Consider the following 27076-nt stretch of genomic DNA (forward strand, 5'->3'; position numbering starts at 1 on the left):
CGAATATCAATTGGATGGATGGATATACACACACAAACACACACGCACACACACACGATTTTGATGTATAAAATGAATGGACTGGCCCTTTTTATCTGCTAAATTCTTGTCTTTATATGCTTAAAACTACACAGAGTGCAATCCCATAATCGAATCATTCCCATTTTTGCAGAGGACCCCGTGCTATCCGGCGGCCCACAGTTTGGCATCCCACTGGCCTGAATGCGTGACTGCAGCTTTAGAGGCGGAGGCCCACTGACAGAGTTTAGATGACTCCAAAACAACAGATTTCTTGCTGTCATGCAGCTGAAGTGCTCCTGAGTTACCAGAGGAGCCCAAAAGTTTGTGGGAAGGCCAGATGGCTTCGCCCAGCCAAATCACCATGGCTGCATCCCAGCTTCCTCAGGCGTGAACTCATTCACCTGCACCATTTAGCCTCACTTATTCACACACAAAAATGATTATTCTCTTGGCATCTCGCAGCCGTTTTTATGTTCACTTGTGGATTCCTGGGAGAATTAGCTTTTCATTTTTGGGACTTGCAGTCAAATTAAAAAACACTTGAGGATTGAAATGTGTGGCGCTGAAAAATGACACTAGGATTATGCAATTTATCCAAAATGAAAAAAGGGGTCCCTGTTGAGGCTCAACATTCCTTCCTAACCCCCTGCTGTGCATATATTAATTGCATGAGTGACTCACTGGTATGAAGCCCCTTTTTCCCCACCTGCACATCCTTGAAAATACAAATGTTGTGTTTTAGTATCAGTCTCGATTGCTTATTTCCTCCTCGACATAAAACTTTGTGACTTAAATTCATGGCGTGCAGGTTTTTATGCCGACTTTCTAGGCTCATTAATTTTACTGTAGTTTAGGCCAAAAACAAAAGGCAACCTGGCAGGAAGGACGAGGTTCTTAAGCATTCACAGAAAATGAACAATTAACACATGGGGAAGAACAATAAAATGTTGAAATGCATGGCGTAATATGGGCATGTGAGAGTGAGGAAAATGGTCCCAGATGCCATATCAGAAACATAAAATTGAATTAATGATGTAATATACGACACCATTAACTCACTTTTATGTACCTGCCCTTTTTTTGATTTCATGGCAACTACTTTTTAGGGGAGAAAAATGCACTTTGAGGCACTTAGTTAATCTCCAGCTTGCCCCCCAGAAAAATAGACTTCATTGTTCAAATTCAAATGTTCGTTTCTGCGGAAAAACCCCATCACAGTTTTCATTGAAAGTTCCGTGTGGGAGGCTGGTTAAAAGTACTTTTTGATTCCAATTCAAGCGCTTATTATTGCTGATTTATGTGCTCAAGGTAATCCTAAAATCCCATGAAAGGTAGCAGCACAAGAGGTCTTAATCACAAGCTTTTTGTATGCACACTTCCTGTTGGCTCTTTTACTGTGAGAGAGCTGTGATGTATCAACACTTTTAGAGGTTCAGAAAGTCTATCCGTTATTAGCTCGCAGGATGTTGTTCTGTACCTGATGCAAGAAACAGAAAGAGAATGAACCACACTTCTTTTTTCCTCATATGAATGTGAATAACATTAGAACTAACTTGTGTGTTTAAACCTGCTCCCAGGTCAGGATCGGGGGGGTTTGTCAGCCACGTGGGGGCAATTTAAGGTGATCCGGGTCTCCAACGAGCATATGCACAGCACATGTACAGCACTGGTGGCTAAAGCAATATTTACTCTGTGAAATTGGTTAACACAGCTGAGCCTGGAAGTGTTAAGTGAGCATAAAATAAAAAAGAATGCTATGTAACGACATGGCCATACATTTGATCCAACATCCCTGACGTCTTCTGCAGATCTCTTAGCATTCCTTCACTGGTGCAGCTTTTAACTGCAGCCAGAAATAATGTAGCAATTACCCTGCAGCAGTGGCCGAGCAGACAGCAGCTGTGCATGCTCTTGTTTTATCACAGTCAAATAAAGCATTCAAAAATGATGTCATTCACAGCTTTCTGTAGGTTGATATTTAACAATCTGTCACCTTTTTTGATTGTTGTTTGCAGTACAGAACATTTACAACATTAACATATAAACAGATTTTTAAGACAATAATCAAGGATTTGTCACATTTCTTGCATGCTGCTAACGTGAACCTATTCCAGAAAAAGAAACTACACAAATACTACAAACATATTTTTATCCCATTATACACATGACACATCCAATGTACTTTTTATTATGGCATTTATATAAAAATAAAATACTTTTTGCATCAAACCATAATGAAAAAACAAAGCTAAGAAATTAAGTTTAACTGGTTCATCTTTCCGCTGAGTTTTTATATTTACTGTGCATGTAATATATACATAGATTACACGTTGCAGTGGTTCCATACATAATGCTCAACATTTGAAACATAAGGATTTATACTTAGTAATGAAAATCCACTGCATTTAGCAAAACATAAATGAGGACGATAAACAAAAGAATACAGCTTAATGAAATGCTCCCAAGTGTTAAAGACAATAACTGCTGTTAATCTTATGAGACCATTTCTTAATGGTACCTGACATAACACTATGCTGAGACACACCATGAGACCCTAATTGGGGTGGGAAGGTGTGAGGTGACCTAGATGACACCCTCCTAAAGCTTTCAAAAGCACCCCCAGCCTCGTGTTGAGCGCGTGATTTCCCAAAACGCTGCACCCTAAGTCGGCGAGGAAGGGGTCTGTCTAGATGAATGAAGGGGGGTGGGGGATATTTACCAAAAAAAATCCAAACCCAAAGCCCCCCAAAACTCAAATCTGCAAGACGCCACGGTGATTGAAGAACATGAGACACGTTGAGGTGCATTCAGAAACAAGGCACACTCCATTTGAGCTGTGGAAAAGCAGGATGCTATCTGGGGGGGGGGGGGGGGGGGGGGGGAGATCGGGAATTATGCAACCAGTGCTTTTACAGGCTTGTGTGCCACATGAATGAGTGCAATCATTTCAGAGTTGTTGCCTTAAAAAAACGATGAAAGCGTAATGGAAGCAGACTGCGCGGGGAGAGAAAATAAAGACAACCTCGGCTCACGCTCACTAAACATTTCCCCCCCCCCCCCACACACACACACACACACACACACACACACACAGTCGAGCCCTCCCCCCATTACGCTGCTTTGTCTTGCAGGCTTGTGTGCAGTTTCACTCCGAACATGGCCTCCCACTGTGTTCTGACCCAGGCCAGCAGACCCTGCGGGAGCTCAGCGCTATCGGAGCGCACACACCATGTCTTCTCCTCTTTCACCGTCTGCAGGAGGGAAAACAAAAATCACAGTCATGCATGTGTTTCAAAACGATTCTCATCTCGTCTGAAAGGAGAGTGCTTTCTCGTGTGCATCTCTCCACCCTTGAATACTCACCTCATCGTAAAGCTTGATATCCATCCGGCACTGATCTGATGGCCACAGGTCGACTGAGCTCACGCAGCTGATTGGCAGCGTTTCTAAAATGTCAACACTCCCGCTGCTGCCTTCATTGTTTTCAGTGTTGTTTGGGTTTTTGCACCACTGGTGATCCTCTTGGAGCAGGTACAGGGTTTCCCGGGTGGCCAGGACTGTAAGGGGCGTCCAAATGTCTTCTGTAAGAAAGACAATAACATCACTTTTAGGGTATTTTCTATCATAACATGTTTCCTTACCAGTGGAAAGGAAACATCCACATCTCACATTAAGTTGTATTCCTTACTAACATTGTCTATGTAAGTAGGTAGATGTTCAAAAAGAGTAAGCATGAAATCTTTTGCATATTCAAAATTAAAAATACAAAAAACTCACTAAATGTGCAACTTTGTGAAATATATTAGTTAAAGTTTGCTACCCTATTCCCCTGAAGTGCCTCCACTTAAAGGTCATATATTATTAAAAATCCACTTTTTCATGTCTTTTATAATAAATATAAATATGTGTCCCCTATGTTTTAAGAGATCTATCTAAAAACTGAAAATGAGCTGATCAGATTTTGGCCACTTTGTGATGTCACCCTGTTTTTTTGGCTTGTTTACCCATTAGCCAATCAGAGACGTCTTGAATTACCGGCTAACAAATATGTATGACGTTTTTCTGCAAGTTTGGGTTATACATTTCATGTCCGAACGCCCCAGTCTTCAGTAGAGCAGTCGAGGAAAAAGGCAGATCTAGGCATGCACTTCAAATTCCACAGGCGTGCTCTGCTGTGTGTAGCCTGCAGCTACCTTTGCTTCATGAAGCACGGAAAACTGAGTTATACGGTAATGGGCACTGTTCTGTCACTCATTTCAGCCAAAACAACACTTTAATGACTCGTTTAATGGGGATCAGCAACAGGTGTCTCACATCAGCCCACAAATCACATCCTAATAACATATTTCTCTGTGTTTCTATTTGAAATAAAATCCTTCTTTCGACAATAACATGCTTTCCTGGCTATTATTCTATATTATCACATAGGGTCACATAGGGTCACATAATCCCTATAATAGTGAGCGAGATGACCAAAATACAACTGAGAAATATCTTGAACACGACTATAAATCAAGATGACAGGAAGACAAGCAGAGTCAAAGTAATATAGCCTTCCAGAAATCATAACATATGACATGTTGAGATCTGTTTGTCCTTTTAACACGTGTAAGGTCATTCTCAGTAAGACGGAGGAATGTACACTGAACAAAAATATAAATGCAACACTTTTGTTTTTGCTCCCATTTTTCATGAGATGAACTCAAAGATCTAAAACATTTTCTACATACACAAAATAACCATTTCTCTCAAATATTGTTCACAAATCTGAAAGAATCTGTGATAGTGAGCACTTCTCCTTTGCCGAGATAATCCATCCCACCTCACAGGTGTGGCATATCAAGATGCTGATTAGACAGCATGATTATTGCACAGGTGTGCCTTAGGGTGGCCACAATAAAAGGCCACTCTGAAACGTGCAGTTTTGCTTTATTGGGGGGGGTCTGGGGGGGTCCGAAAACCCTAGGGTTAAACCCTAACCCTAACCCTAACATGTCACCCATTGAGCATGTTTGGGATGCTCTGGATCGGCGTATACGACAGAGTGTTCCAGTTCCTGCCAATATCCAGCAACTTGGCACAGCCATTGAAGAGGAGTGGACCAACATTCCACAGGCCACAATCAACAACCTGATCAACTCTATGCGAAGGAGATGTGTTGCACTGCATGAGGCAAATGGTGGTCACACCAGATACTGACTGGTTTTCGGACCCCCCCAGACCCTGAGGCTGTGCGAAGTTGCTGGATATTGGCAGGAACTGGAACACGCTGTCGTATACGCCGATCCAGAGCATCCCAAACATGCTCAATGGGTGACATGTTAGGGTTTAACCCTAGGGTTTTCGGACCCCCCCAGACCCCCCCAATAAAGCAAAACTGCACGTTTCAGAGTGGCCTTTTATTGTGGCCAGCCTAAGGCACACCTGTGCAATAACCATGCTGTCTAATCAGCATCTTGATATGCCACACCTGTGAGGTGGGATGGATTATCTCGGCAAAGGAGAAGTGCTCACTATTACAGATTTTTTCAGATTTGTGAACAATATTTGAGAGAAATAGTTATTTTGTGTATATAGAATTTTTTTTAGATCTTTGAGTTCATCTCATGAAAAATGGGAGCAAAAACAAAAGTGTTGCATTTATATTTTTGTTCAGTGTCGATGACCTGATATGAGAGAAAAATAGTGAGCTGAAAACGTGATGCAAAATAAAGTTCACAACGTATTAGTGTTTTGCTGAATAAATGTCACCTTGCAGAACAAAAGCCAGGATGTAGAAAAACTGCAGCTGTCCATCTTCCATGTCTGCCTGGATGTCTTCACACACCAGAGGCCTGGAAAGATCAGAAGAGATCAATAACGTTAGAATAATAAAAGCACTGCCAGTGTTTTCATGTATAACAGGGCTTGCGGTGCTGCCATGCTGTCTCAGATGGAAGCACTTGAGCATCACAGGGTGAACTTCCCAGTAACTGTGAAGCAAAGGGGATAATTGACATAATAATAGCTGACAGAGCTTGGATTGTGAAAACCAAGGAAGTGTGAGACTGCGGTTAGCGCTTCGCTGCACATCAAGGCGCTGCTTTGATTCCTCTCCATTTAAGTTGACCATCGAGCAGATGACAAATTGGAAGATTCTTTAAAGATCCAAGAGCGCGTTGGTACCTGGGTTAAAATGGATAAAGCATGTTTGGCTTGGTAAAGGAACTAGAATGCTGTAGAGGAACTAAGTAAATGTACTCAAGTACTTATAAGTAGTGACATTGGGAATGAGGGGCTTTTACAGAGTGTTTCTACAAAGCCCACTACCCAAACTGCTACAAGCATCAGGTGTTGAGAAAGTACTGGGGCATGAGTCAGGGTTTGTTGCGCTACACATGGCATACATTAACATGTGGTTCCCCCGCTAATTTAGTGGTGCCTGCTTTACAAATTGAAGTCCAAAAAAGAAAAAGGCTGATTGTAATCAAGCAAAGATGTGTGCAGTGTTAGAACTCTCTTTAACTCTTAACTACGGTATTTCGACCACATCATCCAGCATTTTCACAAATCAAATCACAGGCGGCTGCCATTGTCTCGTTGCATCTGTAGTGGGACGTACCAGAGATGGTGCTGAGGGTTGAGCCTCGTGGTGGAGATGGACTCCAGCTTGCTGTCGGATTTGTGAGCCATCTCGCGCACTATTCCTGAGGAAACAAGGACACAAACAATTCAAACATATATAATATCAATGTGTTTATTTGTAAGAAGTAGACAAAGTCACCGTTGACTTTGGTTTTGAGGCCTTGAGTTTGGCATATTGGACGAAGTCTTCTTGTTTGATGGAACCAGAAGTGACATGAGGGTGGAGCTAAATATATTTGAAAACTAAACAAGACGATTGTAGGTAACCAAGCGATTAGATTTAAGGGTTATGACCTGAAAACAGACTTTCAATACCAAAACACAGACAGCCCCCAAACCTAACTCTGCAATATCAACCTGTCAATCATAAGGTACCAAAGCCAAAAAGCAAACTAGTGATTGAGACCCTAAAGTATCAGGAATATTTTTCCTTAGGCAACAAATCAAGTGAGAAGTAATAAAACCAGACTTCTGTCATATTATTGCTTTTGGTTGGTTTCCTAGCTTCATATTACTGTAAATTGCGTGTCTTTATGGATATGTTTAATGAGTACAATGAGCAATTTGTAGATGTAAACTTGGATAACAGAGAGTAATGGTTATTGTTCCCTATTTACATTACTACTAACACTAAAACAATCAACCGATTAACCCATAGTGATTATACTCATAACTGAAAAATCTGAAACGACCAAACATTAAAAACCTATTTCCAAACCAAAGAAGGAACGGTGATTTAGACTGTGATAGCTATCAGCCGACCAAAGTTGCATTACAAGCTCTGAGCCTGTTGGAACAGCTGTGAAGGTGAAGAGCTGCGTGTAAGAAGCACATCTGGGAGTAAATGGAAGCATGTGCGCTGACTTTCATCAGACGCTTGGGAGGAAATAGAGGATGCCTTTTGGATTCGATAGTCATTGTTGACTTTTTGATAAAACAAACTGTTACAGATTTCTACGGGGCACGCCGAGATCAGCATAGCAAATTGCAGGCATGACAGCATCTAGAAAAAACGTCCTTTTAGCTTTTGAAGGACACAGAAAAAGGTAAAGTGGACTAAAAAGATGTCACACCCAGAAATTCTTGAAAGCACAAAAGCCAAATGAATCTGAGACTCCTTCCTTCTCTACAACTATGATAAAAAAAGCCAAAAGGTCTCTCATTGCAGGTGTAGCATTTCCTCTCCATAGAAGCCGTGGGTGAGAAAAGGCTGGGAACACAATGCGCTGTGTCACGCTCACATTTACCAATTGTAGCGTATCAGTGAGTGTGGCAACAATACGGGGATAAGAGGGTATCTGTAGTGCGGCTCCACACTCAAGTTACAATAGACGGACTTTAGAAAAAAGGGTTTTTAAAGGGGACACTGAAAAGAAAAAAAGATGGTCAAAATCCTTCTTAGGAAGTAGGAAGGTGCAGCGAGCCGAAAAGGGAGTCTCATGAATATCATTTTTCCACTGGAAAAAAAACCCACATTCCATTATTCCCAGAAGTTTGTTTATAGGTGTGTGTGAAGGCGTTTAATTTCTGACTACAACAGGAACTATCTGACCAAAGAAGGAGCGAACAAGACGAGGAATCTGAATCAGTGCCAACTTTCCACACGTATGGTAAAGGTTTCAACCCGTCTTGTACATTAAGGAAATGGTAAACAAATGATCCATAGAGGTACTCTGTCCAGAAGAAATGGACTCAATGATGACAACTGTTAAATAAAAGCAGTTTCATGTCAAACAAATCTGAGTTCCTCCTGCACTGCTCTGCAGACAACTGATGTCCTGGAGGGGGATGCGGGCCGAGTTACACAAATGTTTGCTCAGCCTGTTTTCTAATAACTAGAGATGAAATATCTACAGAGGTCTCCTCCTTTTCCAGACAAACGGACATGGTGAGTAAGACACTAAATGAAGTAGTTTCTTGTTAAAGGAAACGTAGAATAGGACATGGAAACGGCTAGTTTGCTCGTGTGGGTAGATCACATGGCATTGAAAAAAAAAAAAATTAATTAATTTTTTTTTTTTTTTTTTTTTAAGTTAGCCTATCATCCATCCTCACTATGCCATTTGCCACTTGATTGACATACAGGTAAGCCAGTCTGAGTTGTATTGTGCCATACAGGTTCATGCAGTTATGAGGGGGCCTCACCTCACTCCTCATCTTCAGGACACAGATTGGGCAGGGGCGGCCCTGTAGGTAGATCTTTTGGGCTTGGTCATTTTAAAAGTAGCTCCCAAGCTGAAAAAGTGTGGGCACCCCTGAGTTAGAATATATAGTCAAAATAGTCCAGGATCTAACATTGTGTTGGATAACTGGATAAAAATCAATCAATGATTTGAAGTTGAACTTTTGTCCGAGAACCACAATATGTTGCTCTAGAAAATTGTAGAAACACTTGGGATAATGTGAAAAGAAAGTAAGACATGAATTAAATACAACATTTGGACTGCAGTGAACACTCTACTAACCAACTTTGCACCACAACCCTTAATCCCATGGTTTCACTGTTGAATAGTAATGGATGCTGAAGGTTGCTGTTGGAGAAAATATAACATTCCTGCCCTGTTCTGTCTCTTGTATTGTTTTAGTGTCACATTTGTTTCTGTAATCGGCCTTGTAATCATTTTGAAACTAAAATGTTTGTTTGAATGCCTCAACAAAATACTTGACCCTGAAACAAAGCTTGATCACGAAAATCTGCGCCGAGGAGAAACAGAGCTAATATAACTCGCTAACACGGACAGCTTTAGCAAGGTGTCATGTCGAATCGCAATCAGAAGCAAGCAAAGGTTACCAGACGTTTGGAACCCCCAACAGGCTTTGATTGGGGCTCTGCTCTGTGTCAATACTCCTGCTTCCTCTTGTTTCAGTCCCAGACTGTTTGGCTGGCTCCAACACCAACAACAATGCCCCCGATCATTTTCACACGAAATCAAACACCAAAGCCCCGTTTGATACGTCGGACAGCGGAGACGTATGAAAAGGGAACGGATTCAAAAACAACACCTAAAAAAAGGGGCATTTCACTCTAACCCAAATACATTCATCGCTCCTACCGAGTACATCAAGAGACTGGCATATCCCTCTCAACATGCCAACGACAGCAGAAGATCAGCAACACAAGTTCTGGACTCTTTTGTCTCTTGGCTGCAGATTTCAAAGGTCTCGTGTTATCTCTCCTGTTTCAATAAAGTTGTGTCAGACTGGGTTTGTTTCTGAAATCCAGAAAACTGTTTTAGTTTCAAACTTCAGAGTCCTCCGTCACTGCAGCTTTCATCTTCGTGCGCATGATGGGAGCCAGCTTGGACAATAGACCGAGTTTGTTTTGGTTAAGCTTTCCCGTACTTCTGACAGAATCTTACAACAGCTGTTTTGAGGTTAATTCGGCATTAGGAAATACATAGTTTGCCACAATAACAGCTCAGGTTGTAACAGATCTAAGGAAATATAGACCTTGTATACTTTGTGTGTAAGTGTTTAGAATTAAGGGAAGGAAAACTATTATTCATGTCTTGGACAAGCTCTTTGCCCTTGGTTAGAGCAATCTGGAATGAATTTCGGTGACAAAAAAATAGCTTAAATCAGCTGTTTATGAATTTGGATGCAAGTAAAAAAAGCTCCCAGAGGATACAGGGGACGCTAGGAACAAATGGAGGGATAAAAGGATAGGTTGGATTTAGGGAAACACGACCACAATGCTGATGCGTGTGCAAAAAAGAAAGGATATCATTACAGGCAATCTGGCGTTACATTTTCATGTCATGTCCTGACACAGCACAAATATGTAACATAGGTCTAGTCATTTCTTCCCAATGATATGATGCTTCAAATGTTTTTGCTTTATTATGACATTATTCTGGGTAGAAGAAGACTTTTTTGTATTTAATATTTTTCATATGCTTGGCCTGGTCTCGTTTGATTTTTCACGGGGTAAAATAACGGACAAATGTAATGAGTTAAAACGTTTTTGTGTCCAACTGAATGAATTGCTCGAAGAATATGTACCAAACAACACTTTTCATGTTCTTCCAAGAATGTTCCTGCTTGATTGTGTGTGAGTGAAAGCTGGACAGAAGCCCCTCAGACAGCAGCTGGATGTGGGGACTGGTGGAAAAAGTTGAGACTGCTCTTCTAATCAGCGTGTCCGTTTGCTGGTTCGATGTTTTGTACCCTTTCATCGATAATACGAAACAGTAATTGGTGGAAAATCCCTATCTGTTACAAATGTCCCAAAATGTAACATGTTTTCCTGTTTACTTCACGGAACTGGAGATTGTCAGATTCATTTTCCATATTTTTCCAGACATTCCAGGCCCGAGCCCCTTCTAATAAAAAGGTTTTCTTCTCGGCCGCCGGGCAGGATGTGCTCAGTTTGTGTGAACCCCATACTGTGGGGGGCAGAGGTTTGCGTCACGTCGCTTTCATATGGTATAGTATTAGTTTCTGTGGCACAATGCCTGTGAGGGTAACACACACACACACACCCTTTCCATTTGATTCCTTTTAAGAACCGTTTTTATCTAAAAGTTCACCCTACTGTGGAAAAACACACACACACACACACACACACACACACACACACACACACACACACACACACACACACACACACACACACACACACACACACACACACACACACACACACACACACACACACACACACACACACACACACACACACACACACACACACACACACACACACACACACACACACACACACACACACACACACACACACACACACACACACACACAACAGCACAGCTATTTTTAAAAGTAATTATTTTCCATCCCCTCAGAGCGACCTTAGGAAAACTGCTTAGTCCAGTTAGTACAGAAAGAACAGGCTCAGTGAGTTCCTCCCTCAAAAGAGACTTTTATATGTTTTTCCATACATTAAACATTGTGTTTGGCAGTGTTTCCTTTTACCTGTCAGGAGGCCAAAGAAGCGTTTGCAGCGTAAACTGTCCCTCACGAGGAGGGTGTAGGCCACTCCCCCAAACGCCATGTGGATGCACTGGGAGCCAAGTCCCACCTCCAGGTAGCTGAGCTCCATGATTGGGTGGCTGTCCCGCTTCTGCAGCCAATCGGAGAGCTGGCCTCTGCTGGGAGGAATATCAGGCATCAGAAAGTGAAAATGTAGTCGCAGCGTAGACAGATGAAATGGTTTACATGACCTGTGACACTTGGAGGTGTGACTGCCAGAACAACACTTTAAAATGTGTTTGTTAAGCCAGAGTTTACTTTACATGGCAATAACTTATGAATTACCTTGTTTTTTTAAAGATGGAAATATAACGTCAAAATAATAGTTGGACTTCTTGCACGAACAAGTCACGGTTACTTTCATCATAAAAATCACAATAATGTGGGAAATGGGTTTTAATGATAGTTTTTCCATTATAAAAGAAAAGAAAATAAATAATAATTTAAATAGTATATAAACATGTAAATACAAGTTAGAACAAGTGCAATAAAAAAATAAAACCGAATAAAGATATTTAAATAAAAGTCCTTTAAGAGATGAGAGAAATATTTAAATTGACAAAAGAAGTAAAAATGTGCACAATATACAACATGTATATTTCAATATTCAATGGTGTATTGGCATTATTTCCTAGTAAGGTTTTTATGCGTGTGGTAGGAAAGAAAGAAAAACAATACAAGGGGTTAAAACTATAAAACAAATACTCCACAGTCCAGAGACACTGCGAGGTCAATGTGTTCTCAAGATGTGACCCAGAAAACAGGTTATGCAATATAATCCACATCCTATCTGGAGTGTGTGGAACTACACACACACACACACACACACGCGTTAAAAGTCATAATTGTTAGCTACAGAGTGGCGCCCTCTTTTGAACCTCGGTCCAGTCCAGCAGGATTTAATTACCCTTTTGATAAATTGGAATGTGTTGTATAAACATCTCACAGACTTGACTTTATACTTCCAAGATACGTGTTATGCTTATAATACTGCAAGAATGCATATCACTACACAGTGTAAGCCACTTACTATGTTTGTTTCTAGTCTGTGAAGTGGCTCTACTCACTGGGTTTCTGATGTCATCTCCAGGAAATAGATGTGCATGTTGGACACCACCAGCAGAGAGGGGACTTGCCCGGGCTCTCCAAACTTCACAGCTGACATCTGAAGCCGCACAGTAAAAAGGAAGCATGACATTAAGCTGAATGCACATTGTCTGGAGTGGGAGTGGAACGTTATTATACTCAAAGTGCTGCTCTTCCCTGTGAATTAGTGAAGGACTTGGGCAGGATATAAGAAACAATGACGGCAGAAGGATTGTTTTTAATTTTGCATTTTGAAAATATAGTGGAATGGTTTCAAATGAAGTCCAACTTGCAGTATAACACTAAACTACTTTATAATTCTTACTCTCAACTTCGTATCTTTAGTCTAGACCTTTTTACTTTATTCCTTGAAATAAATCGTCCTTCTACTTCAGATATATTTGTATGTTTGCCTTGGACCAATGTTGGACTCATTCTATATAATATGCCTTTTTTGTTATCATAATAGCAGTCTTGAGTTTTACACAGGCTCTATAGGAGTTTAAAATCAAACACTCTAGACCAAAGCCTTCCTCAACGTTCTCTAAAACAACCCAAGAAGTCAAAACAAGTGAACAGCGAGCGGCCCTGCCACAAGATAAATAAACTGAACTAAGATGAATGGAGCGGGACGTTTGCTTGATCCTGCACGGCTCTCTGCTGCTCGTCCAGGTGTCTGACAGAGAAAAGCAATATCCGTCAGACTTGAAGAGCTCCCAGGGTGCAAGGCATATTAAAAGAGGGTCTCAGTGAATGCCAGCAGGGGGGGGGGGGGGGGGGGGGCTGGAAAAAAAATCTCCAGGAGAAGACGAAGTCGGAGCGTGGAGATTAACTGACTCATCTTGGCTGACGGAGATGAAACCGCAGCTGAAGTGTTGCAGTATGAGCTGTCACCACCCATTAAGCGGGAATCTCTTGGCTATTAGAGAGATATGTTAAGAGGAACTTTTAAAACCACAATCACAAAAGAAGCAATAAAAGCGACATAAAAACATACACCGTAGAATTTGGACGATCAGTCACAGGCGGCCACTGTTTCCTGCTTTAATATCAGCTCCATAAAGTTTAAAAGGCCCTGGAAACACTATTTTTAAATCGGTTTTTTATTGTAAGCAGTAGAGTCAAACATGAACATATTATTGTCTGCCAAAGTAAACGGAGTTGGTTATTTCACAATAGGCATTTCTGTTGGTAGTTTAACAAGGCAGGGCTCAGTTGGAACAAGGTACACACTTGCACCAATCAGAGATAAGTAACATCAAAACAAATTGTGATGACTGTTATTAGATCTGCATTGCACCTGATTTGAATTAAAACAAACAGTTTAAATGTGTTTTCATGCATCTGGCTAAAGCTGTTCCACTCTCAGGTCTGTCTTTTAAAGATACAGCTACAGTTAATAGCCAGTTAGCTGAGCAAACATATTAGAAACAGCTATCCTGGCTCTGTTCGAAAGCTCATCTAGTGCCACGTTTGTTTATTCAGTAAAGAAACCCTAGTGATGCCATGCGGTTTCCAAAACTGTTGCCTCGCTCTTACCTTGAGGAAAGAGTGAAGCTCTTCTTCCTCCTCCTCGAAGACCTCCACATCGAGGAAGAGCTGTAGCCGATGGTCCACCGCCTCGCAGTCCTCAGACAGGAAGTCCAAATCATCTACAAGGAAAATGTAAATGAGTGATCTAACATGACATGTCAAACAATAGACGGCTTAAATCAAGTTTATTGATTCCCTCGATGATATCTCACATTGAGAGTAAAGTTCTCTGGCAGAAATGCAAACCTATATTTCTTCACTTTTATGACGACAGCTTTTACTGAAGCAGACGGGAGCATTAGCCAGCAGCCCTTACGCAGGACGACATTTAAGAGCAATAAATCAACCAATGAACTGCACTGGAGGTTATTTGAGCGTTGATGGATGGTTAGAGCTAATCAGGAAGGACAGGGTGCTGACCCGCGGGGGGCCTAAACAAACGCAACGTCTTTCATTTGAAGCGTGTGCAAACAGAGATCAGATTAAAGAGGCCTTTGAAGTCCTAAGACACATTTCTTTTTGAAGGGGAGACGCACAGAGACGCATTGATTCATCAAGAGCTGCTTCTGAAGAGACAACAATGGGTGCTCTGTGTCACGGGAAAAGGACACCATATTTAGTGTCAGTGTTTCGGAGGAGTTCACTGTCCTAAGACTTTGCTTTTAGAATGACTGCAGCATTTCCAAAAAGCTTTTATTAGCCCTCCCTTTCTCAGACTTTCATTCCACTCCCCATCACTTCCAGTAACGATTCCAATCTGTCTTCCTGCACCATGTGGCTCATTGAAAAATGGCAGACAGATGCCCGAGATGCTGTCAAAGAGATACAGAGCGCTCTGGAGGATTTCTGCACCACAAACTATCCACAAAATACTTCCCATCTCTGCTCGCGTCCAATTAAGATTTAAATATATCTTTAGAGAGGAGGCTGACGTAGACAGTTTAAACCGCACGCCACAGTCCATGTGTTTTACAATGACCATGTGAACAGCCGAATTCAAATCAAGTCATAAAATATCCTTTATAATTTACTGCTGTTTGGGCTTTCCTCCAATAAGCAGTCCTGCCAACATCAAAATGTTATTATGGATGTTAAAAAACCACAGCTGACAGGATGTGAACATTCAAGCAAAAATATTAACTGTTTCGGTTTTTCTAGCTATTCAAATGGGAGGATTTGCTACTTTTCTCTGTTTTAGATCACTTTAAATGAGACAAAGTTGAACTTTTGATAACTTTAAGCTCTGACGTACTATGTTGTGGGAATTTTTCAGTTGTTTTGTATATAATATACATCACACCAGCAGTTCCCAATTGATAGGTATTTAACTGGGTGCCAAGCTTTGTTCAATTTTTATAAACATCTTTTATATTTCTTGCTCCGAGTAGTTTATGTGGACTAAGTAAGTTGTTACTTCTGCAATTCTTTAAAATGTTTTTTTTTTTTTTATAGAAGGGCAGCACAATTATTACCCACGTCTCCTCACAATTGGAAGGATTTAAATCCACTCACAGGCAGAAGTGATTAAAGAAAACAAACTAATGGGTGAAACATTGCACTGTGAGTGGGCTGTGACGTAATGTCTAAAAGGAAAATTAGGGCTCGAGTCTGGACCAGTTGGGAGCCTCACTTGTAAAAATACCAATCATTAGTTGCAGCTATAAAAAACAGGGCTTCTGCAGGGTTCACCGAGTTCAATTTAGGACCTTAAAGACATTTCCAACACTCACAGAATGCACTTTAAAAATCCCATGACATGCTTTTCCGGTCATTACCCGTACCCTTGTGTGTTATGAAGGTTTTTCTGCAGGTAAACGGTCTGCAGACTCACAAACCCTCGAAGTACACCCTGTAGCGAGTAAAACTCTAACACAGAAAAGACCAGTCTATGCTGCCCCTGAACGCCTCGTTGGACATTTCTGTTTTTCCATTTTTTCTTCCTGGGTATAGTGACGTAACCATACCCAAATGGACCAATCCGCGGAGCCGTTACGCTACGTCCACGGAGCCGTTACGTTAAGTGTGACTTCCTCACACACACTCAATTTTTTCTCAGCTGCAGCTCCGCAGATTTCTCAGCCTGAGATGGCGGGACGCGGCGAGGCTGTGTGTGAGCACACACACAGACTCACAGCCAGAGTGCGGGTGTCTGTGTGTGCTCGGGCTGGTTTCGGGGTGGGTTTCGCTGTGTCTCGCTCTCTCGCGGACCCCACGCAGCAACCAGGAAACCACACCACTAACCCAGCTCACATCGTCCGCTCGAGGGGCACGAGCCCCGCAACGTCCCGCCAACACGGCACCCAGACCCCACGCAGCATTGTCATCTGTTTGTCATTACTGGTGTCATTTCCTGGTTGCTAACAAACGCCATTGTAACACATAATCACTGATGTTCTGCTGTAACGGTGGTGGACTCATCAGAACAGAGTGGGCGAGCTGACCAATCAGAGCACACTGGGCTCACAGGGAGGGGGGGGGGGGGGGGCAGGGGCTCCAACAAGGCGTGTAGGACAGAGAGTGAATACACATGCTATACAGAGATGCTGTATGAGAAACCAATGTGAGTTTGGAACATTGAACAATGTAAATCTATTCTAGTAGACCTCAACAATGGAATGATGATCAGTGGAAATGGCGATGACACGGGACCTTTAATACCCGATTCCCAATCCTACATGTCGAAGCATAAGAGTATAGTCAAATAATTATAATAACTAGTCAAATGAATGAGACCCCGACAATAAGCGTTAGAAAATGGATGAATGGATTAACCAAAGGTTTGTCAACCCACCATTAGGGGTGGATCTTCCTGCAGGAGGTGCCTGGACTTCAGGTGGTGTAGCACCTGTAGCGGTGTAGCGGTAGCTCCCAGCCAGATCCTCTTTACTCTGGCACTCTGTGTTGTAGGACAGGCTGGAGGAATCCCCCTGAGCGTCCCCGATGAAGAAGGAGCTTCCCTGGGCAGTGAAGAAGGCGGGGTCTTCTGTGGTGGTGGTGGTGGCGGCCTCCAAGATTGGACTGCTGCTAACACTGCCGTCTGTGTAATCCTCCTGTTGAGACAGAGAGAAGAGTTGGTGGGACATACATATCAAATGGACAAAGAGGACGTGTTTTACTGTTCTCTGAAAGACCTTATTGATATTCCGAGTGCTGTGGATCACATGGAGAAGATTGTCGTCACTCTCCGGCCTGGATGAGTGCTTGTTTGGGGTACTGCTGTAGGGAGTGGACTGGCCATCCACATGGACAACGTGATCGCTACCACATTCTGGACAAATATTAATGTCTCCTGAGAAAAACAAAGAGGAAAAAAAAGGTTATTGGCGGCGGAGGCAACCAGACCCGAAAAAACTAGATCTGCACCATTTGTCAAAATTGCAATGTCTAAGCTAATATTGGTTAAGGATGAATATAATAAAATATAATTCTGGACGAGCCTACAAACTGTATTGTACAGATTAAAATCCTAGTTTCATACAAATCCTAAAATTAAAACGAGATATTATTAATTCAATAATTATAACAGTGATCTAATATACTGTATTAATCTGAAATATGCAATTTGGCATTAAAGTCCATCTGGTGCAAATCTTACCATTTCAATGCAGGACATTTATTCATGAGTATTGTACACTGTGGTGTTAGTACTTTTACTTCTATATGTATGAGTACTTTCTCCACTGACTGCGCGTTAACCTAACCAGAAATATGAGTGTTTCATTTTTAAATCCTCTGTGTCCGTCCCTGCTGAAGAACAGGGGAACAGTTTAACGATTCTGACAACCAAACGACCCGTATGCACGAATATGGGCAGGAAACATGCTTCATTCCTAACAAGTTTCATATGAGGTGGACTTTTTTTCTTTTTTCGTATCTGCAGGGCATGTATGTCTGTTACCCACAAGCAAACAAATATCTTAGTTTAGACACGTGCGAATGACAAAAGGTATTTACAGCCTGAAACACTAACACAAACAAAGGCGCGCTGATCCATGAAATCCCCCAGAACGTCTGCGGGACAAAGCCCGTGTAGCGTGTACATGCCGGAGCAGGTCTTAATGTTAGGTTTGGTCCAAATGCTGGAGCGAAGGGGGTCATCTACCCGCTGCTAACTATAGAGAAGCAACACAATGAAAGAGGGGAGATAACTCCTGAGATGCTGAACTCGTCTCGGAGTTTGTTTTGGGAAGATATGCAGCCTTCCAATGGGAACCTGATAGTCGAGTAGGAGTGCTTTGACGTCAACTCACAATAAACATTGGTTTTTTTTGCATAAATTGTTCCAGGTGTACATGTGCGACCTTGTGTTTGCCACTTTTCTGTCCAATTGATCAACAACAAAGGCCGCTGACGGTGAGGAACGAAAGCACAGATTTGAGTGGAAAATTAAAAAATGAATGTAACGCTTTGATTTTTGGCCGGTTTAGAGTTTGTCAGGCTGAAACATGACTCAATGTGCGTGTCTCAGTATGAGGGATGAATTGGAAAAAAAGGTCTTTCAGAGCTGTGGCATGTGTGTGGGATTGTTTGACATCTATGGATGACTGATTCAGATATAAACCCAAGCCAAACATCACATTGCTTGGGCCCGTGTTTCACCTACAGTTGTGCGCAAATGGAATTTGTATTGTCATTTGTTTTTACAGATTTTCTCAAAGTTCCTTTAAACATTTGGTTAGTGATAATAACAGTCCAAAAAATGATGATTGTTTGAACCCTTTTTTCTCCCTGCTCCACATATTTACTTATTCATATCCTGTCATGTTGTTGCTTTGTTTACTTTGTACACATTTTCATTATTAGGGTGCCTTTTACATCTTGCCAGGCTCTACAGATGTACGTTGGATGAGATATGACAGTTTTTGGGCGAATGAATTGGCACTGGCTCAGCAAAAATTCTCAACTTTCTATTATTTTTAATAAACGCAACAACACATGTATTTCAAAGGGAGATACAGATGTGTGTATGTACTAAATATGTGTACCTTTAAGTAGATACAAAGGCTTTGATTTGTGGAACTCATGACCACGTTTTCCTTGATATTAAAGAACTTGCCATCTTTTTATTTTGTTTAAACGACTCCCCCTTTCATCACTCTCACCTTTGCTGTCGTCATGGAACTGCGTCACCTCCTCCCCGCCCTCTTCCTCCGCACTGTCAGGTACCATGGCGGCCCCTCTCCTCCTCGCCCTCCCCCCCGCCAGCTCATCTCGTCCTTCTCTCTTGAGCGTGAACTCTGCCCTGCAGCGGAGGCACTGCAGGCAGACGCAGCTGGGAAGGAGCTCCCGCTGCTGGTTCTCCTCGGCAACATGGGTCAGCAGGTCCGTCAAGGCCTGGTCGGCAAAAAAGTTCGTTTTTTTTTAGAACAGTTTGTTGACAATGAACATTAGAAAAAAAGTTCATTTATTACCAAGACAACTGAGAAACCAATCCAACATTCACTAGCGTTTGTTCGGCTGGCACTAGCTCGTGTAAAATCCCAGCTGAATGATATTTGGTTGAGAAAAAAGCTCTCTCTGGCAAGTAGACATAAACACAAACAATGTTCTTGTTAAAAGCTTAGGAACTGTAGGAGCTACATGAAGCTTGTGAAAGGTTTCAAATCAGAAGGACTGAGGGCTGATTTGAGGAAAAAAACAATCGCTGTAGGTTGGCCACCATCAGCTATTGTTTGGGTGTTGGTTGTGGTTTTATACTTTTCATTAAGCAATGTGTTTGTTTACAAAGCATCAATCATGAGTCACAACATACTGGAATTTGCTCTTTGAATTATACCCGACGCTGATTTAATGTTGGACAATAAAAGATCAGAAAGTCGTAAACAGGGTGGTTAACCTGGAACAAACTGTGCTGCTGGATGCTGACAGAACATTCAGAAACAAAAGGTAAGAGGGTTTGAGTAGAGGACAGCCTGTAGACAGGACCGGGCTCGTCCTATACTGTAGGTGTGTGTTGTTCTAGGTACTGTGTTTTCTCTGACTCACTGTGTGTATGTGGGTGGGATGTTAATCTGCCGGTTTCGTGTTTTTCCACAGTAGGGTGAACTTTTAATCTTGAAAGATAAAAACGGTTCTTAAAAGGAATCAAATGGAAAGGACCCAAGAGTGTGTGTGTGTGTGTGTGTGTGTGTGTGTGTGTGTGTGTGTGTGTGTGTGTGTGTGTGTGTGTGTGTGTGTGTGTGTGTGTGTGTGTGTGTGTGTGTGTGTGTGTGTGAATTTGAGGTTCTGTGTGTTTTAACCTGCAGTGCCTGCTGTGGATCATCATCAAGCACGACGTAGCATCTCCTCTTTTTGTCTCTGCTGATGTAGTCGAAATGAAGCTCCACAGCTGGAAGCATCTCTTCGGTCTCCTAAGAGACACAGAAAATCAATACGTTTGAATGAGAATCTCAATTACTGAAGAGGAAACAAATTGGACTTTCCTTCCTTCAAATAGATTTAAATAGAAATTACAATCCCCCTCAACCACATAAGAACTAATAAACAGTAACTCATTGTAATGCAGAGCGGCGTTTCTTCAAGACGTGTGGATGTTTCCACTCTGCATAGACCTTTAACAGAGGGTTGATCAATGAACCATTGCACCCCCACACCCCTGCCCTCACCCCTCGGGTCCAGGGAGCCTCTGTAGTCTCCACCCGGGCCAGGCTGTTGAGCTCCAGGCGGCACCTCTCCCGGCCGCGCTGCATGTCCACCTCCAGCACCAGGCCCTGTTTGATGCACAGGAACACCTCCCTCCTGTTCCTCCCCCTCTCCCCCTGTCCTTCTCCGTCTCCTTCCTCCTTGTCTGATAAGACACCCACAAGTAGAGGGTGACAGAGGTCCACTGAAACACAAAAAAGGAAAGGAAGTCAGAAGAGTTTTTGCTGATTTAGTCTTTGTATTTTCATCTATGGAGTACCCTACCTCCCAGATCTTCCTCCTCTTCTTCATCTTCTTCCTTGGTGTCTGCTCTCTCCCTGCTGACCGATTTTTGGGAGCCTGGACTGGGCTCAGGTGAACCCCCCACTCCCTGGCTCTCCATAGGGTCATCCACCGTGCTCTCCTCTAAGGTGCCATGCCATTGGAGCGTGGATTCTGTTTCAAAGTCTGCATCAATAGACGTCTCCAATCTAGGCTCGGATGAGAGCAGCGGAGGGGGGAGGACTTCTGGGACCTCCATGGACTGTACACTAGTAGATGGACATGTGGTGGTGTTAAGGCCGTTGGGGAGGGGTTGAGGGAGTGGGTTGCCGTTGACGACAGCGGTGGTAACAGTAGAGGGTTGTGCTTCATCTAGATGGTGTTGGTACCTCAGCCAATCCTCCCCCAGCTGATCTCTGAAGCTGGACATGCGCTCGATCTCCTGCTGGTGAGGAAGAACAATGCCTAGCGCAGGAAGAACATATTAAACGCACAATATTAATATTTGTATCATGTGTTCGGATCGAGTGGTTAAACCTGCTAAAGAATAAAGAATAAAGCAGTTTCAGGGTTCAAATCTGTGTCCCTCCATTACACACAGAACAGAGTGGCTGCTAACTAACCGCTAACGTTAGTCTAGCTTGTTTCTCTAAATAACTTTAGACGTCCAATGATCCTTCATCTGGTTTTTTTGTAGTAGACACCAAATAATAAAAAGTTTATCATAACAACGTGTTGTTTTTCTGATTAAGAAGTCAAATGTTAACAGCATCCTTTGAAAGACATGCTATAATACCCACTCTGTGAGGAGGAACGCAGCTTGGGCTGGTAGTCTGTGTCGCTGGGCTCTGATATGCTAGCCCTTCGCACTTTCACTTTACTCTGAAACACAGAATGATTTGGAAAATGTGTCATTTAGTAACGAAGAAGAGGTCATCATTATACAGGACATATTTGACATTATAAAAAAGCACTACATAACACTCAGGAGCTCTCTTACTCTGGATTTCCTCTTCCGAAGGCGCGTGACTCCCACTTCTGCGACTGACATGCTGTCACTCAGCTCCCCGGCACCACTGGACACATCCTGGTTACTCCGTTCTGTCGGCATGGCAACGGGAGGTAAAGTCTGTACAGGGACAATCAGCTGGCCTTGTTTGGGCAGAACCTGCAGAAGAAAGTTCTTTGACTTTTAACTCAGAAAAACTCATTTCTAAAATGCAACCTTGTACAGTTTACCCATTACATAAACAAACCCCGGGATGATTATATGAGATTGAAACTTACCGATAACTCAGATGACGACAGCGTGGTACCGTTGAGTTTGAGCTGGAAGAAAAACAAAACATGTAGAAATAGTTTTCAGTGGTACATACTCAGAGGCAGCTGATTTGGAGCTCTTTTATAAATGTATAGAGGGTGTGCTTTTAATAGATCAATACCTCCAGTATAACTCCTCTGAGCCAACCCCTGCTGGATATATGTTCAGATCACAGCCTACTTTGGAAATGTACCAGCTTACCCAAAACGTAAAGCAACACAGTGTAACTACTCAACTCTACATTAATTTTTGGTTTCCCCTATGGGCTGTGATTGATGGAGTTTCCTGATGGACAGAAAGCTTTGTTTGTTGTTAAACTACTGCTAACCGCTAACTGTTGCTTACAGTAGCTCCAAGAAGTCTTATGTTGTTGGACCTGTTAGATGTTTCGCTGATATGCTTGTCTTCAACTGCTGTTTTGAATAAATACCAACAAACTACTGTATGTGCAATATGTGCAATATATAAATGCCGTTAATAACTGTAATATATACCTGGCTGCTAAATCCTTAGAACTGTTACAAGGTGTGTATTTTGTAAATGTTGTAACTTGCTGCTGTTATATACCAACCACCTATGTGCAATATGTGCTAGATGTGCAATATATATAGATGCCGTTAATAACTGTGTAATATTTACCTGGCTGCTAAATCCTAAGAACTGTTACAGGACGTCTATTTTTTTTTAATTAAGTAACTTTTTATTTTTAATTATATCATTACTTAGTACTTTTTTTTTTTTTAAATGCACACCATGTATTTAACATAATGTAACATTAACCTGTCTGTGGCTCTTTGTCCTGCTGTAACTACGCACATTTCCCCTCCGTGGGACTAACAAAGGTATTCTGATTCTGAATATACTACATCCTGTGCTGATGCCTCCAAACCAACTTTTACGATCATTATTTGATATTCAAAATGTGTAAACGTCTATCTAGAATAATGTCTTACTCTCATGTTCGCAGCTTTAGGAGAGAGATGTCTGACGGTGCCAGTGCGGTGTGTCTTCTGGAAGAACAGCGGGTTGCCCTCCAGGTGAAGCTGGAAGAAGACATTACATTTTACAGAGTCTGATTTACCACGCTACGTCAAGTTGATATTTTTTAAGGGAAATAAATGTGTCAGGATGCATGTGTTTCCTTACTGTGTTGAGGCAGTGCAGCAGGGAGAGAGGGGCCAGCTGGGAGTGCTCCAACAGGAGGTTGTAGGCTAAGTCTAAGTGCTGGAGTGAAGACAACTGCTCCACACCTGTTTAACCACACAGGAAAAGACGGATTACATCAAGAACACGCAGTATACACAACACAAAAGAGTCGACATAAAAGGAAACCTGCAGCTCAAATGCTCATGCTGTTCTGCTTTCTAATCCAAGCAGACATAATAAACAGGCAGGTGTAAGGTGATCTAATGTTTGACTGAGTGCTGATAAACAATATCAAAGAAAAACCGATGGATTAGGAAAACAGCTGGCTGTTTGACAGCTTCCCGCTTTTCCAGTTTTGCTCTTCAGGTTGCTTTGTCTCTTTGTGATTGCATCCCTGATCTGACTCAGGAGTGCTTTAAAGAACAACATGAGTAACACCCTGACTATGTATGAGTTGATGTTACCGTTAATAGTCTCCAGCTCATTGTTCCTGAGGATGAGTGTGACGAGTTTGGCCCTGGCACTCAGGCCCAGCGTTGGCGCCCTCTGCAGGCAGTTGTAGCCCAGGTTCAAGTGTTCCAGTTCACTCAAGGGCTGTAAAAAGGAAATAAGGAAATAAGACAGCTGCAAAACAAGGTGTGGTCACAAGCATAATTCAAATTTTTTATGAATAACCTAACCTTAAGAAATTCAGCAACCTCCTGAATCTTGTTATGGCTTAAATCTAAGGATTTCAGGACGTTAAGTAAACTCTACGGAAGAAACAGAAGGTTAAAGTTAGGGGATGATCAGCTCGTAGGTCAGTAATGATGCATCTGTGTGTGTTTCCTCACTAAGGACTGGTCCAGGCAAACAATAGAGTTGTAGCTAAAGTTGAGTGTGTGCAGCTCCAGCCAAGGCAGTGCAGAGCTCAGGTCACCTCCACACAGAGAGAGCAGCTCCTGAAGAAACAACAAAGAGAACAAATTACTTTTGTTGCCCAAAATAGATCCAACGACAGTAAGAAAACATGCTGCAAACATTGAATTACCTCCAGGGAGCTGAGGCTCTTTGAACATGTGAAGACCTCCAACTGGGAGTAAACTCCTCTGAGTCCCTCCAGACAGTGTGGAGGGATTCGCTTTAGCTACAAGACAGAACAATACAAATCTGAATGTTTTCAAGACAAATAGAAAATGAAGGCAGAAGCAGGCGTGAAATAAAAAAGACTGAGAGGTAGAAATGAGTGAATGAAGGGTTCGTACATTACCTCCAAACACTTCAAAGACTTGAAGGGGAATATTTTCACCACAGATTGGAGTTTGACTCCTGGCGGGTTGATGAGCTGCGTTTTAAAATAAAGAAACGCCACATGTCATAAATAGGGAATCCAGGAAAGGTAGAGGTACATTGATATTTAAACAACTGTTACCACTATTACAAAAAACACACCTTCTTACAAAGATGAATGACAGCTCAGGTTAAAAGCTATCTCAATAAATAGATTTAATTCAGTTATGATGGTTCCCTTGTTTTTTTTTTAAAAGTGTGACCTTGTTGAGGTTGCAAATGAAACTTCTGTGATGCAGGAATAATTTCAGACTTCATCTAACAATAAAGTATTATCGAATCGTATTCAATGACTTATGGGAAGCTTTGGGAGGAGCTTTGGATAGACTTTTTAAATAGCAGATAGAGGTCACTTGGAGCCTATCAGGACTATCAATGGAAATCATTTTAAGGGGCCCTAGCTTACCTTAAGGGAGATGGTCTTCTGCAGCACGTCAAACAGGAACTGCAGCTGCAGCAGAGAGGCAGTGTCCGCAGGGTGGGAGGGCAGCGCCAGGAAGCCATGCTGCTGGCTCCTGGACAGCAAGTACTGCTCAAAGAGCCGGGTGAGCTGCTGCAAGCTGGCCGCCTGCAGGGTGAGCGTGGAGCTGCCGTCCAGCACCGAGGCTCCTGGAGGTGAGGAGAGACAACTCAGTTACCTCTGGAGAATCTAATAGTACACTTTAATCTGCAGCAAATTGCAACAACTGTTAAAGAACATATGAAGAAATGATATATAATAACAAAAAAATGGAAATATAACTTTTGAAACTTGAGTTTGACAAAGGCTTCAGCCACTATTGAATTATTTACATTACATGAGGGTTGACTATGCAAAAATACCTAAGGTATATCTTCTCTGACAATCAAACATATTTATCACATAGTTTGCACATTGTTATAAGAATAATAATAATGTCATTTGTTTTGTTGTTTCTAAGCAATGTCAAAGCAGGACCAAAGCATGTCAGCAACCTCAGATTTTCAGAATGACGAAGAACGACTTATAGGTTCCTGTCTGAATGAATACACCCAGCTCTTGTTTTGGTTGCATTGTGCAGGTGGAACTTCAGCCCTAATTCACTTGACACGCCAAAGTATTTTGGTATTTATGTACACATAGGGTAAAGTGAGTGTATGTGAATAAGAGTGTACTTTACCATCATTTCGGAGGAGTGTGGCCAAGCTGTGTACAAGGGAGGACTGTCCACTGTGAGGCGCAGCCATCCTGAAACAAGGCATTATGTTAGCACGACAATAGAATATACATAAATAAAGAACATTTCCTTCTTTAGCAGCTGATAACAAACATTTTCAGCGTGCTAATTAATACATTTGTGTACATGTCAATGCATTTTAGCATGGTTGTTTAGCGTTAGCATTATAAACAGCTAACATTAGCTCAGCTAACCGTCGTTAACTGGCAAAAAACGGCATACCTGTGCAGTGACAGCCAAACAATGGACAGCTAACATATAGTTTTACTTCGAGTAGGCAGAACTAAATGGTCTTCATTGTTGAACTAGAGGAAAAACAACGTCTCAGTGGTATTTTGTGGGTGTCATAGAGCAGTCAGTGCACGGTAATGTTGACATCCTTTCGTCACATGATTCAGTTCTAACACTTCTACGGTGGCCACGAGGTAACAAAATACTGAGTCAGTCAAAAAGTCGCAACCACTACCCTCCCTAGATGTAAACTGTCAACAAAAAAAAGGAAATCACCTTTTTAATTTTGGTGTATTGGTGCTTAGGATAAGAGCTTCATTAGCCACAGCTTGGAAGACATTAAAGTAGAAACTATCCAATGTAAACTCAAAAACGCCTGTTTTCAGTGTTTTTCCCCTTTAACTCCTTGACAAATGCTGTCACATCTTATAAAATGTATGTTTTTAATATGAGATAACTACATTAAACATTAGCTTTATCTTAAAATGACATACAAATAGTACATTTGTGTGCTGCTTTAGCACTTTTTTGTTAATTGTGCTGCATTTGAACACTTACTGCAGGTGGCCACTGGGTGTCGCCCTTTAGCGAGTAACCCAGAATTTACAAAGCATGCAGACATGATTTTTGCCAATAAAAAAGTCCAGTTAAGTGCTCACTATGGCCAGCAAAGACACTGAATCCATCCAACCATTCA

The 27076-nt window shown here is 42.0% G+C and overlaps 1 protein-coding gene across 2 annotated transcripts; it reads right to left on the bottom strand.

The window, feature by feature from the left end:
- Window positions 1-2153: 2153 nt before the first annotated feature.
- On the bottom strand, window positions 2154-26547 carry stk11ip (serine/threonine kinase 11 interacting protein). Of its 2 annotated transcripts, none has more exons than XM_079670030.1 (26): window positions 26371-26547; window positions 26092-26159; window positions 25359-25561; window positions 24873-24947; window positions 24654-24749; window positions 24457-24564; window positions 24304-24375; window positions 24088-24217; window positions 23624-23727; window positions 23431-23520; window positions 22444-22485; window positions 22157-22324; window positions 21957-22038; window positions 21160-21621; window positions 20859-21079; window positions 20493-20603; window positions 19356-19587; window positions 17385-17542; window positions 17045-17303; window positions 14260-14372; window positions 12702-12799; window positions 11578-11750; window positions 6623-6707; window positions 5773-5855; window positions 3385-3602; window positions 2154-3272 (listed from the first exon to the last, which is right to left on the bottom strand). In XM_079670030.1, the coding sequence occupies exons 2-26, from the start codon at window positions 26156-26158 to the stop codon at window positions 3132-3134; spliced, it is 3591 nt and encodes a 1196-aa protein (XP_079526156.1). In that variant the 5' UTR covers window position 26159; window positions 26371-26547; the 3' UTR covers window positions 2154-3131. The 2 variants fall into 2 exon arrangements, with proteins under 2 accessions (XP_079526156.1, XP_079526155.1); XM_079670029.1 differs by having other exon boundaries at window positions 11578-11753.
- Window positions 26548-27076: the final 529 nt, after the last annotated feature.

The sequence above is a fragment of the Notothenia rossii genome (genome assembly GCF_949606895.1).
Source record: "Notothenia rossii genome assembly, chromosome: 3".
Lineage (NCBI taxonomy): Eukaryota > Metazoa > Chordata > Actinopteri > Perciformes > Nototheniidae > Notothenia > Notothenia rossii.

Excerpts from the sequence above, each read along its gene's own strand:
- stk11ip (XM_079670029.1), bottom strand. The coding sequence starts at position 26,158 with ATGGCTGCGCCTCACAGTGGACAGTCCTCCCTTGTACACAGCTTGGCC. Across the intron at positions 24,948-25,358 it reads AGAAGACCATCTCCCTTAAG|CTCATCAACCCGCCAGGAGT; the intron begins GTAAGCTAGGGC and ends TTTAAAACGCAG. Across the intron at positions 20,604-20,858 it reads AGGCTCCCTGGACCCGAGGG|GAGACCGAAGAGATGCTTCC; the intron begins GTGAGGGCAGGG and ends TGTGTCTCTTAG.